Source organism: Sarcophilus harrisii, chromosome 1, assembly GCF_902635505.1.
Source record: "Sarcophilus harrisii chromosome 1, mSarHar1.11, whole genome shotgun sequence".
NCBI classification, from domain to species: Eukaryota; Metazoa; Chordata; class Mammalia; order Dasyuromorphia; family Dasyuridae; genus Sarcophilus; species Sarcophilus harrisii.
In genome coordinates this window covers 23429161-23443457 of record NC_045426.1, presented here as the reverse complement: position 1 = coordinate 23443457, position 14297 = coordinate 23429161, and the positions used below count along the sequence as shown (strand labels likewise).

Below are 14297 nucleotides of genomic sequence, written 5' to 3'. Positions count from 1 at the left end.
ACCTGAAAAGTAGAGAAGATAGTTTTTATCTCTACTTTGCAAAAGACTGTCCAAGGTCACATGGTCAGCAAGTCACAGCTTGAGACCCCAGACCTTCTGATTCTTATTCTAAGAGCAGAAATAAAATTTAAAAAAAAATCAGAGAATGATTCTATCATTTAACTTAGAAAAACATCTTTCAATAGCAGAGAGGTGTGACCTGCAGTTATAGCAGAAGAATCACAAATATTAAGGAATATTCTATGGAAGGGGCTCTGTGACACTATCTTCACTGCAGAAAGGTTCCTTGGAATACATATTTACTCTTTTTGGGGGGCTACGATTGTCTCTGTTTTCTCTCAGCTATAGTAAAAGGGAGGGATTTTTCCTACTGAATTTGAAGGATCAGATTAATTACAGGGATGATGTGGAAAGGAAAACTGAGGGGAAAAACCCAAACACTACTTACATGGATGATGCTCCACAGCTAAGAAAATGACCAAAGGTTAATGTGGTCAATGACAGATGCCTGTCACTCATGCTGATTCAATACCAAGTTTTAGTGATAAAAATGGATGGGGTGGCAGATTTATGACTTCTTTACAGAGTGACATTTTAATACAAATGAATGTATTTGAATGTACTCTTCAGACACAGCTGGATAAAACAAAAGCCTGTTATAACAGTCTACATTAAAGGTGTCAAACACAGTTCTCCTGAGTGGGGGCTGAATGAGATTAAAATGTAATTGGGAGATATACTGAAAAAAAAATAGACTATACTAATAAATAAATACACTATACATATAATAAAACACCGACAATGTTACATTCTAGCGCTAAATCAATGTGTAACCCAAAGGGTTGTTTTTTATATTCAATGGCCCCTGTTTGTATTTGAGTTTGACACCCTTGGTCTGTAGTATGTATATCCTCCTAAACTACATCTATAAAGGGTTTTAATGGAATTTGTGCCTATTAAGATTGTTGCCAACTTTGAAAACACTGAAATGTTATTGTACTTTAAAAACATCTGGGAAAGCTGATTGACATCCAAGTTTAAAGGAATCAGAAAAGCACCTCACATTTCAATTCTACCAAAATTTCTGAAGCTATTGTAGCTTGGGCCAGCACAAGGTACTCACAACAAGCAGTTTCAGAACTTGACCTGCACAGGAGAATGTTGGGAACAATATCTAAATATCTGGTCCTGCCTCTTGGGCCTTCTTTTGTTTTTAAAATAGTATAAAAGGATTAAATTTGGCTAACCTTCCCTCTAGGACCCCCTAATTTAATATATCATTTTTCTTTCCTCAGGTAGCATGCAGAGGTAGAAAAGGGCTCACTCTACCAACTTTGGTACTAGGTGGGCTGATCATGGGCAATCCATTCAGTTGCTGGGAGTCTTAGTTCCTCCTCTCTCCTTTTTTCCCTCTCTCCCCCCCCTCTCTTCCTCCTTCCCTTCCTTCCTCCCTCTCTCCTTTTTTTCCTTCTTTCCTTCCTTCCTTCCTGGTAATTACCTACCTGTCTTCACATAAGATCAGCTTTTATCCTGGGAGAGAACTGAGAAACCAATTTCTTCATTTTATTGAAAAGCAAATTGCAGTTTAAGAAGGTGGAATGATTTGCTTAAAGAAATGATTCAGTCATTTCAGTTGTGTCTGACTTTCCATGACCCCATTTTCTTGGCAGAGATACTGGAGTGGTTTACCATTTATTTCTCCTGCTCATTTTACAGATGAGGAAACTGAGGCAAGCAGGGTTATGTGACTTGCTCAGAGTAAACAATTTGGTAGTGTCTGAGACTTCACTCCAGGCCTTGCATTCTATCCACTGCACCTAGCTCTCAATTATATTAACATTGTATTAATTGCAACATACAGTTAATATAATTGTATATTCTATTGATTATATATTATAAGAGCCATTTATATGGTACTTTAAGGTTTGTAGAGATCTCTGCAAACACTACTTCATTTGATTTGACTTCATCCAAGATGGCTAAAACACGCATTCTATCCTTCCTAGGAATTAGTGACACAGATGGTCCAAGAGCCAACATTTCCCCCTTGAGATCTATTAATTACTTTTAAATGAATGGATCATATGATCATAGCTTTAGACCTGGAAGGGACTTTCAAGATCATCTACATTTACATTTGAGGAAACAGAGGTCCAGAAAAAATTGAGTGACTTCCTTATAGAGCTGGGATTTGAACTCAAGTCCTCTGACTATATATTCAGTACTTTTCCCATACCAGAAAGAATTATAAATAAATTTAGCCACATCATAACGAGATGAGTTAAAGACTTTACCCTTTTGTTTTACTATCATTTCTCCCTTCATTCCTGAATCCAGAGCTAATAATGAGCTCTACCTTTTTGTTTGGTTTAAGGGAGTCCAATTACATAGTAGATATGGAGTGGGCTGAGATTACTGACATTATGACTTGATTTCATTAAACTGTCCTGAGGGAAGAGCAGTCCAGGTAAGACAAGCTCATAAAGCTTACCTAATAGACAATATTTTGTCAAGGCAAGAACACACCACAGAAGATCATCATTGACACTGAAAAAAAACCTAAACATTGAAAAGAGAGAGCCCCGACTTACCTGGAATAGGGATGATAGGAATGCTCTCATTGGGGACCACACGGGGGGAGCTGCTATCTTCCACATAGAAATGAGCCGTTTGGAAACACTTTCTGTTAAGGTAAAAGAAAAATACACAAACTGTGAAACCCTGTGAGGGGAAAAGGAAAGTTGAGACTGCTTCCTCTATTTTCATTATCTTCTAGGAAATATTTTTCCTCCAGTTTTACAAATCATCTGATAAACAATTTAAGTTAGGAGGGGGAAACCAATGGCTTTTAATAATGCCCATCTTTTGGCCTTTCAGGGGAAAAAAATCTTATTTATCCAAAGAAAACATGCAGTTTTAGCTGTTATAGTATCCAAGCTGCTTATTAAAGAGGAAAATTTAAATAGCCTGTTTTAGAGAAGATAAAAGATTCTCTCTTTCTTCCCTTTCTCTTCTTCCTTCCTTCCTTCCTTCCTTCCTTCCTTCCTTCCTTCCTTCCTTCCTTCCTTCCTTCCTTCCTTCCTTCCTTCTTTCCTTCCTTCCCTTCTTCCCTTCTTCCCTTCCTTTTCTCTCTCTGTGTATGTGTGTGTGTGTCTCTCTCTCTCTTGTTTCTCTCTGTCTCTCACCCCCCTCACACACACACTCCTGCCATGGATAAAAATCCTACTGCATAAATGGAGAAGAGGAGAGAAGATAAAGATACTCCTGTGGGTTTAACTTTAAGATTCTGTGTTAGAAGTCTTATCCCCAAAGCTCCCCAAACTGCCCTCAAATAGAGCGATAGCTCTCACTCATCCCTCCTGCTCAAAAGCTAGGGCCCCCCAGAGCTATAGAAAGATTCAAATAGGTGCTAAAAACTCACCAAGGGAGAAGCCAGCCAACTACAACCAACAATAAAAAGGCTAGACAGACCGGCCCTATCTATTAAGAGCTTAGATCTGCCTGAGTGCCAGCTGCCCGTCTGCTGGTTTAGCTTCTTTGGGGGTTTTTACCTGTATGTAAGGCAAAGCAGAGAGCAAGCACTGGTCATCCTAGTACAGGCACTGAACCGAAAGGCTTGGAGAGTTCCAAGAAGCCTGTGCTCACCGATGCTGCCTGGGACTGGGCTTTCCAGCATCCGCGTCACTGCCCATCACTGCCTTAATGAGCTGCTGGGAGCACCAAGTGAATATTTAATGAGCCTCCCTCCCTGTGAGTGGCTATTGTGGATTGGGAAGGGTCCCTGAGCAATAGTCAGGGGCCTCGGAACAATAGCCAGAGCCTTCCAGAGAGAACGCCCTCCTGAGGTCCTCTGGATGATGCATGTGGCAGCTTGCACCTAGCAGGTCCTTGGGTCATGAGTATTCAGTTCATTCAGGATGAATTTAGTCTCCAAAACTTAGCTTTTATTAGGGCCACAGCCCCAAGAGTCATCATGAACAAACTTTCCTGTTTCTTTTTTTTCCCCTTTTCTTTTTAGGGGAATTTCTTGAGAGGATCAAAAGTAACCTGAATTTCCCTGTTTGGCACTTCATACATATCCTGATGCTCTGAAATCAGAAGATGGAAAATGAAAAAAAAAATCAAACAGCTCCTTTAGCTTCCAGCGGGTCTCTGCAGGGCCTAAGAGCCCCGGCAGTCATGCAGGTTATGTGAGCTCAGCTTTCTATAGGACTAGCAGAACAGCATGCAATCAGAAAAGATCGTCTTTCACAGTGGGAGGTTCCCCCCCCCCCCATTCTTTCTTTAAAAGCAAAGACTATTTTCAGAGAGTGTCCTTAACCAATCTCACAGTTAAGCACTATGGGGAAAGAGCCTCGCCTGCCAGGGAGCCCATTAGGGGTGATTTGGCATGCCAAACATGCCTGACACCTGCCTGACAAAGAAGCACTAAACTATTCTTCCAGACTGGGAAGGAAAGAAAAAAATCAGGTTCTCTGAGAACCATCTGTCATTTTTTTTTCTTAAAAAGAAAAATCTTGCCTCTTTGTAAAAGAGAGAATTTAAGTTTCTTGAGGGCAGAGATTGTTTTATTTTGGGCTTTGGATGCTCCACGGGTCACAGTGGATAGTGTTGGAATCAAGACAACATGAATTCACATCCAACTTCTGACACATGCTGGCCGTGGGAACCAGGACCTCACCTTATCTCTCAATGCCCAAATGCAACTCTTTAAAAAAAATTGTGTATAAGGCAGTTGGGGTTAAGTGACTTGTCTAGGGTTGCAGAGCTAGGAAGTGTTAAGTGTCTGACCCCGGATTCAAATCAGGTCCTCCTGTACCATCTAGTTGTCCACCATATGCAGTTCTTTCAGACTCTACGTTAGAGAGTGGGTGCTAATCTGCACTGAGAACCAGTGTCTTTATTGGGAGCACTCTCAAGCTACAGAATCATAAGGCCAAAAAATCCAATTAAAGCTTTGCATAATTGTAGCACGTGTCCATAGTAGGCAATTCTGAATCCTTATTGACTGATTATTTTGGATACTGTGAGCAGAACATTGATTAAGCCTAGAAGGAAAAATACTTATGAATATGAAACACGTCAAATGGCCTTTGATGTTTTAACAACCTCCTACTGAGTAAATTCATCAGACATCCCATGTAAATGGGATTGGGGCTTCCTTTGTTTCTCGATGTATATGTGGTTTCCCCATCAGCCATGATGAAGAACTTGAGAGAAGTGAGCATTTCATCTGTCTGGATCCCTAGCTCCCAGGACAATACCCAGGCCAGAATGACACCGAGGAAATCCAGATCTTGTGTGTGACTACTTTGTCATTATTTGAACTTATTTTTTGTATCCTTATATATGTCCTTCTTGTTTTCCCTTTGTTGTAGAAACAACAATCTATAATTACTTGCAATGGATATGAAACAAGCCCTCACAGTAAATTCCTTAGAAATCCCATGAAAATCTGAACTTGGCTTTGAAAAAACAAGAACTTATGTGATGCTTCCCTGCCAGGAGACTGTACACTCCTTGAAGGGAAGGATTGATTTATTTATTACCTATCTCCAGTGATTGGCACATAGTAGGCATTCAATAAACACTTGCTGATTGATATTAGATTGCCTGAGGCCTCTGAAGAATATAGACACTTTCTACTTTGAATTGAGTTTTCTTCAACATGGAAGATAATTTCTCCTGCTCTCTCCCATCTCAGAGTGTTTTGGAAGCTTCAAACAAGATTCAAGATAAAATTTATCTGTTAAAGGAACTCTGAAATTCACACTCATAGACAATTAGTTGGGGCATCAGTGCTAAGGAAATCCTGCTCCAGAGGACTTGGGGTGTTCTGGCTCCCTGCTATCCAAGGTTATCTTTGCTGGGTCCCTCAAACAAATTCCGCTGCTAGAGGAAGTCAGTCTTTTCCAAATGGAACCATAACTTCCTGACTTCTACCTCCAAGACTTCTAAAAGACAACCCCTCTACTAAGCATGAATGTCTTGCACCCATTTTTCACTTAGGGGCTAGTTCAGTTATGTCCACATCTGGGAAAGGTCAAACCACATATTCCAAATATCTGTCTGACAGTTCACAACTCTGTGAAGCGATAGCTCAGTCATCTTGGAAAGAAAACCATTTGTAGGGGGGGAAAATCATTCCCTTCTAGCTCATGTGTTAGGCTTTTGTTAATGGCTTTTCCCAGGGGCAAAATAACTATGTGATTGCCAGACAGCAGATACACATCTGACACACATGGGCAGGAGCCCAGAGAATGGTGTGCTATGCAGATTAGTGCGACATGAAACCCGAACATCCTTCCTCTGAGAAAAGGATTGGACTGGATACACAACTGGGGAGGAACAGAGTGAATTTTTACATGATTTTCATTTTAAAAAGTGTAATGAAACACTAAAATATCTTTTACATGTCCCAAAGCTCCAAAGTTTCTTCCTTGAGCACCGAGATGCATACACAATTTCTACAAATTTTCATGACTTTCACTTAAAGAAAAGTAAGTGGAACATACCAGGAGGCAGAAGGATGCAGGGGAAGAAGTCCAGATGGATTTGGGTTCAAATATTACTTTTGAAATTTAGTATCTGTTTTCCATTCATATTCAACTCTTCATAATCCCATTTGGGGTTTTCTTGGTAAAAATACAGGAGGGATTTGCCATTTCCTTCTGCTCATTTTATGGATAAGGAAACTGAGGCAAATTGGGTGAAATGACTTGAAAGAAATGTCTGAGGTCAGATTTAAATTCACAAGATGAGTCTTTTTGAGTCCAGACTGATGCACCACCTAAATCCTACATTTGAGCCTTAGTACCTGTATGAAAGTGCATGGTATTCCAGCTCTCAATGCCTCAGTTTACTCCTCTGCAAAATGTGAGAGTTGGATCAAATGTCTTAGAAATCTCTTCTACTTCTTGCTATTCTAAGACTGTTATGTGATGTATTCCATTCAAGACACTTCAGGTCATGTCACTTGCTCTAAAAAAACCTCTAGCAATTCTTTATTGTTTCTTGTTGTGACTTTTAAGGTGCTCAATAATATGGGGCTCTTCACTTTCAGTCTTATATTCCTCTTGTCCAGGCACTCAGTGGTCCAGTCACAATGGATAAATGTTCCTCTCCCAAAATGCCCTTCATCAGGGGTCCTCAAACTACAGCCTGTGGGCCAGATGCGGCAGCTGAGGACGTTTATCCCCCTCATCCAGGGCTATGAAGTTTCTTTATTTAAAGGCCCACAAAACAAAGTTTTTATTTTTACTATAGTCTGGACTTCCAACAATCTGAGGGACAGTGAACTGGCCCCCTATTTAAAAAGTCTGAGGACCCCTGCCCTTCACTATTGTCTCCATTCTACTGCTCAAGTTCTTGTCTATACCTAGGATTTCTTCCCCGCCAGTGCCTTTCCTTCTGAGACTATCTTCCATCTGCTCTGCCTGTCTTATTATGTACCTAGAGTCCACACGTTATTTCTCCATTAGAATGTAAACTACTTGAGGGCAAGTACATTTTGCTTTTATGTGTACAGTCTCTAGAATTCAGGAGTGTTCCTGGTGTATTTCAAGCACTTAATAATGGCTGATTTTACAGACACAGCATTGCACTTGGGAGTCTGGGGATCTGGGATAAAATCCCATTTCAGATACTATGTGACTAGGGCCAAAGCTATTTCTTCATCTGAGAAATGGGTATCCCAATCTTTGCACTCCTGACCTAAAAGGGTTATTATGAAGAAAGTGCTTTGTGTGCCATCCACATCCACAGAAAGAACTATAGACACCGAATGTGAATCAAAGCATAGTATTTCACCTTTTTGTTGTTTATTTGCTTGCTCTTTTTTCTTGTGTTTTTTCCCCTTTTGATTTGTGCAGCATGACAAATATGAAAATATGTTTAGAAGAACTGCACATGTTTAACCTTCATTGGCTTCCTTGCTTTCTTGGGGAGGTGGGGAGGGGAAAGAAAGGGAGAAAAATTTGGAACACAAGGTTTTGTTAAACCGTCAGTCTTTGAAGAGTCTTCTTTTGAATGACAGTTTGCTTGTACAAGGTAAAAAGAGGCTGACATGAATCCCTAACACTGAGTTTATTTTTAATTGGATAAATCAAAGTTCATGTTTGAATGTTGAAGACTAAAAATAAAATACTATTTTTTAAAAAAGAAAGTGCTTTGTAAGCGGCAAAATATGATCCAGGTGGAAGTTATTATAATTTCATCTCAGCTATAGCTTGGAGTATAAACTTCAAACTGTAGGCAGGAAGAGAAAGACTATGGTCCAGCGAAACTTAACTCCTTGCTGCTACTCATCATCCATGACTCCTCGTCTCCCACCTCTGTACCTTTGTACTAGAGTCTCTTATGTCTGCAGTGGACTTCTTCTTTACCTTCATTTCCTAGAATTCATGGTTTCTTTGAAGGTACAGCTCAAGTACAGCCTGCATGAGTAGTTTCCTAATCTCTTCCTTTTTCCTTCCTTCCCCACAGCTGCAACCATTTGTTCCAAGATCGTTCTGTTTCTATTTTATATACGTCAGTCAGTGGACATGTGTTTTTTTCAGCTAGTTTGCATACTCCTTCCGGAAAGGAACTTTTAGCACTTTTGTCATTGAGTCCCCTGCACATTGCAGGTGCTTAATAAGCATTTGTTAATTAACTGAATGATATTTTACAACTGAGAAGAATAAAGAGAGCTTGGAGCTATCTTCATTTATAACAAGTAACTAGGAACCGAATTCTGCTGCTCTCATCAAACTCTATTTGAGCACCCTTTCCTGGGTGGAAGTGATTCTAGAATCTAGAACTGTATAGGACAGTAGATAGATCTTCATATGTGGAATCAGAAATATGAAAGAAATATGATCCAAGACCAATGAATTAATCTCTTTAGCCTGAGTGACCTCATCTCAAAATGATTAGCTTAGACTTTATCATGCAGGGTTCTTTCCAGATCTAAATCTAAGATTTTATGAATAAAAAAATAAGAATTAGGAAATGCAGCCATTCCCCAAAATGGCATTTTCTAAAATCCAAATGAAATCCTATTGGAGATGTCTCATCATGACCTGGGCTTTCCAAGATTCTGCTGAGGGAATTTGGGATCAGGCCAGTCCCACTGAGCTAGGAGACTTTCAAGATGGTCCTGGTGATGCGTTATTATAATGGCAAGAAGACCAGCTTGGGCAAATTCAGAGAAGCTCATCACCAGAAGACCTCTCACCTCTGGAAATCAGTTCTTTTGGTCAGAACTCCTCAAGAAATTCTACCTAAGTAGAGTGGAATTGTGATCTTTGGCAGCAAAAGGGGAACCTATCCACAGAAAACCATCAGCCTTCAAAGAGTCTTTTGCATGATCGTTTTCTTATATAAGGGAAAAAGAGGCTGACATGAGTCCCTAACACTGAGTTATTTTTAATTGGATAAATCAAAGTTCATTCACTAACACAGTTCATATTTCATGGGATTAAAGATCCAGCGCTAAGAAGGACCTCAGAGGCTATATTATACTTTATTCTTATTCCCTTTTTTTCTATTTCCCCAGGGGACAAAGTTAAAACAATTTTTAGAATCCATTTTACTTATATCTCACCTTTCCTTTACACTCTCCTATTTTTAAAAAGGATAGAACTCCACAGAGGTGGAGGACCATGGGTGTGAGACACTGCATATGATGTCAGACCTTTTCAATAAGTTGCCTGATTTTGATGACCCTCCGACCGTGTTATTCTTTGTTCTAAGGCAGGACTTCTTAGCCTTTTCTTGTGCCCATGAATCCTTTGGGTTGTTTGGTGACGACTATAAATCCCTTCTCAAGTTGTTAAATGAATAAAGTAAAATGCAGATTATAAAATAAACAAATGAGATTGACATGTAGTTATCAAAATATATATTTTAAAAATTCATGTTCTAAAGAATGCTCTCTAAGTATGGGGTGGGGCAGAAATTCTATGAGAAATGTAGGTGATGCAAAATCAAAAGATTGCAACAAAATCTTTTTAAAGGGGTAGCTATGGGGCAGCTAGGTGGCACTAGCTCTGAAGTCAAGAGGACCTGAATTCAAATCTGGTTTTAGACACTTAATAATTTCTAGTTGTGTGACTCTGGGAAAGTCACTTAACTCCAGTTGCCTCAACAACAACAAAAAAAGGGTATCTATAATCTCATACACATATACATATAAAAATATATACATGCATATACATAAAATACACACATATGTATTTACATATAAATATATAAAAATACAACATAACACATGTATTTGTATACATACATGTATATATGTGTGTATATGTAAATCTTTTTTTGTGTGTGTATATGTAAATCTATTGATTATACCCACCAACTAAAAATTCTTTTCGTTGATCCAAGACTAGGCTAAGACTAGTTACTATTAGCCTATCTTCTTTGCCTTCCCTTCTTCCTCAGCCCAAATAACAGTGTGTGCTGTGCCCCCTCTCCGATCTCGAGATATGCAATTGTTTCAGAGTTCAGAAAACAAAACAAAATAAAACTTTCCAGCAGCCCCTTAGGAGAAGCAAAATAATGGTTTGCCTTCTGCCACTTAATTAACCCCAAGAGTCACTGGAGAAAGATAATTTTGAAAGGCTGCAAGGCAGTAACGTATGGGCAACAAACCCAAGTAAGACCCTTTCCACTAGCCCAGCAAAAGAGGAAGCACCAGAGGGCAGAGAGTTGAGTCAGTTATGGAAAATATAACAAAGACTTTGCAGAAACCTAACTCAGTCATTCTCAGAGACCGAGAGCCAGAGGAACTCCAGGGCTGAGGCTGGCTGGCATTTGGGAGGCAGCCTCTTCCAGCCTTTCACGTTAGTCGGAACTTCCTAAAGCCTCATTCAACTTTTCAATCTCCAGAAGCTGACTACTGGCATTCAAGGCCCAGATCTTTTAAAATTTAAGTCATGGACATTTTGATGCTTTATTCACTCTTTCAGTGGCTACCGAGTCCAGAGGCTCAGTGGAGAAAGAATGCAAGTTTTGGAGTCAGCAGAACTGGATTCAAATCACCCTTCTGTCACACACTACCTTTGTGACCTTTTTTGCAAGGGATTTAATGTTTTTTGTTCCTCATTTGTAAAAATGAGAACAAAAGCACCTACCTGACAGGACTGAGTGTGAACTTAAATATTAATGATTGTTCTGTTGTATTAGCTCAAATGTCACCTCTTCCACAAGACCTTTCCTTTTTCCCCCAGTTGCTAATGACCTCCCAATTATCTTGTATTGTATTTTCTTTGCCTATTTTTTATATGTGTATAAAATGTGAATATATCCCCCCCACCCTATAATCTATTTCAAGAAGCAGACTTTTTTTTTCTCCCATATTTTAGTATCCTTAGTGACTGGCATATAGTAAGCGCTTAATAAATGCTTACTGACTGATTTTATATTTCCAATACCTAGCACAGTGACTGACACATAGTTGTTTTTCAGTCATTTTAGTGTGCCCAACTCTTTGTGATCCCTTCGGGAGTTTTCTTTGCAGAGATTCTAAAGTGGTTTGCCATCTCCTTCTTTAGCTCATGTGATCCTTTTGGGGGTTTCCTTTGCAGAAATTCTAAAGTGATTTGCTATCACCTTCTCCAGCTCATTGACAGATAAGGAAACTGAGGTAAACAGGATTAAGTGACTTGCCCAGGTTTACCCAGCTACTAAGTGTCTGAGATCTGATGTGAATTCAGGAAGATGAGTCTTCCTGATTTTAGTCCAGGTACTCTCTTTACTATGCTGGCTAGCTTCAATAACTGGCACCTACACAATTAATAAATGCTTATAGATTGATTTGTAGCTCTGGCACTTAGCACAATGCTCGGGCACACAGTAGGCACTTAAATGCTCATTGATTGATTTATATCACCAAAGGTGCTTTAAAAATTCTAGTTTATTGATTGAAAATAGAGAAATCTTTTCTATAATAAGAGATATCTTGGTGGAGTGCAAGTAATATTTTTATTCTCCGCTCTGAGGCTACCCAGCTGTGTGATGTTGGCCAACTCATTTGCCTTACCAAGACTTTCGTTTCCTCTTTGTGAAAAGAGGAGATACAGATCTAGGTAAAATCTGGATTGCAACAGTTACCAGTGTTCACATGCTATGATTCTCATCTTTTTTTTTTCTTTCTTTCTTTTTAAGCTGAAAAAATGTAACTTATGAAAGCTAAGTACATGCACTGGGAACAGCTTTTGTTCATGATGTAGTCAACGTCAACTTGTATCAATAAACTGTCACTTCCACTCCCTTCCCTCACCACAAAAACACGTACCACCACCAACACATATGACAATCTCCTGTGTTTAATTGACTCTCTTGTCTGTTACAAAACACACACACGCGGTCTGTGCTCAGTTACCGTGACAATGCACGGCACGCTCTCCAGATGAGGCAGCCCCTCGCTATTCTTGGCCCAACACAGGAACTCCATGTTGATGTATGGAAATGAGTAGCCACGAGCCTCCGACTTCAAATTAAGCCCCATTGTTCTGCAACCGCACTGGGCCAATAACTAGTTTGCTAACAAAGTGGGTCTCGGAATTCTAATTGCAGGCCAGAAATGGGCAGTTGGATGGGGGTGCCAATGAATATTAATTAAACCATCTTAACTGATTTATATACTGCCCTCATTTAAGTTTATGATAGTGTACTCTTTAACAGACCCATTTCTACACGTGTCCTCGCACACAGTGATTTCATTAATATTTATTCTCCTAAGTGGATTTGCTGTAGTAAACTGTGTATTAATATTAGCCACTTACAAATGGAAAGATGAAAATGTCAGTGTGATTTAGAAACACAGTATGGAGGCTGAATTACAATGTGAGGGACTGAGTTGGAAAAAAATACAACAACAAACTAAACTAAAGCTCTTAGTGTATTTTTTGCTTTCCTTTACTTTCTGCTTTTCCTGCAACTTTCTGTGTATTTTCTGCTTTTTTTATACTATAGCATATAGTAAGTGTTTAATAAATATAATATATATTCACATATTATATATAATACATTGTATATGACACAAATGTAAATGTGTATATAATATAAATATAATAAATATGAATAAATAAAAATACACGATTCATAAAGAGATAAAGAGCCCAGCTTAAATGCCATCTCCTCTACAGAACCTGCCCGCATTCAGCCATACTCCTCCCCACTCCACCACCTACTCACAAATGACCTTTCCTTCCTTGAAATCCTCATTGCATGTTGTCATTTGTAGACCATGCTAACTACACATAAGTCATCCTCCTCACTGCCCTTGTACGTTATTATGGATTCTATATCTGAGGCAATGATAGGCGAGCTTTCTCTATATTTCTCATCTTCTCTCTATATACCTGCAACTAAACCTCCATGTCGCTTCCCAGCTATTTCCAAACTGTGACTCATTTCCTATTTCTAGCTCTCTCAAGTCAGAATTTAAGTTTCTTGAGGGCAATATTGCCCAGTTTGCTACAAGCTCCCAGTATTTGACACATAGGAATACTGAATAAATACTTCACTTACTTATTCCTCATTTTATCCATTCATTCTCCTGCACTTGTCATGTTTACTCTTGCAATATCAGTATTAGTGTATGGAGGGAATGAGGTCCTCCAGACACCATTGTTGGCAGAACCCAGGATCACAGAGGTGTGCTTACTGTCTCCAAACAAAGCTTCCTTAATGAGATGCATGAGGCTCTTAGGGATTCAACCTAAGAATCCACACTGGAAAAACCAGGTCAGGGATCAATGCCTGTTGGGTTCCAATAGACCATTGAGTCAGTCTGCTGATATCTAGAACTTACTTAGCTATTATAGTGAACCACAGGCTTGTGCAAGACTGAATTGAGGCTTAGTGGAAAAGGTATTGGGGTTGGAAGACCTGGGATCGGACTATCTCTGATACTTCCTAGTTGTGAGACTCTGCGCTTAACTTCTAGGGGCCTTGGTTCCCTTATTTGTAAAACAAGGGATTTGGTCTCACTTGTTTCTAAAGATCCTTTGGGGGTCTCAATCTGTGGTCCAATGACTAAAGGGAAGCGAGCATTTGGGAGAAGTCACAACACTCCTTTGAAACATCTCCATTTAATCTCTAAAAGAAAAACCTGACTTTTTTTTTTTATATCACTGATATTTTTCTGGTCATATGACATCACTATGAATCTAGGAACATCATCTCCAAAGAATTAAATTTGTGAGAAAACCGAAGGGCATAGGGGAGACAAAGAGAGTATACAAATGGGCTGAAACATATTACCAAAGACAGCTGGTGTTCAAGGAGTGTTATATTCAATAACAACA

At 39.3% G+C, this 14297-nt stretch overlaps 1 protein-coding gene across 2 annotated transcripts in view; it reads right to left on the bottom strand.

Moving 5' to 3' along the window:
- PTPRG (protein tyrosine phosphatase receptor type G) overlaps positions 1–14297 on the bottom strand; it is a 771239-nt gene that overhangs the window by 68374 nt on the left and 688568 nt on the right. For both annotated transcript variants that reach the window (XM_023498086.2, XM_023498087.2), the window contains one exon: positions 2592–2683. In XM_023498086.2, the coding sequence (XP_023353854.2) occupies positions 2592–2683 (92 nt within the window). The remainder of the gene's footprint in view (positions 1–2591; positions 2684–14297) is intronic.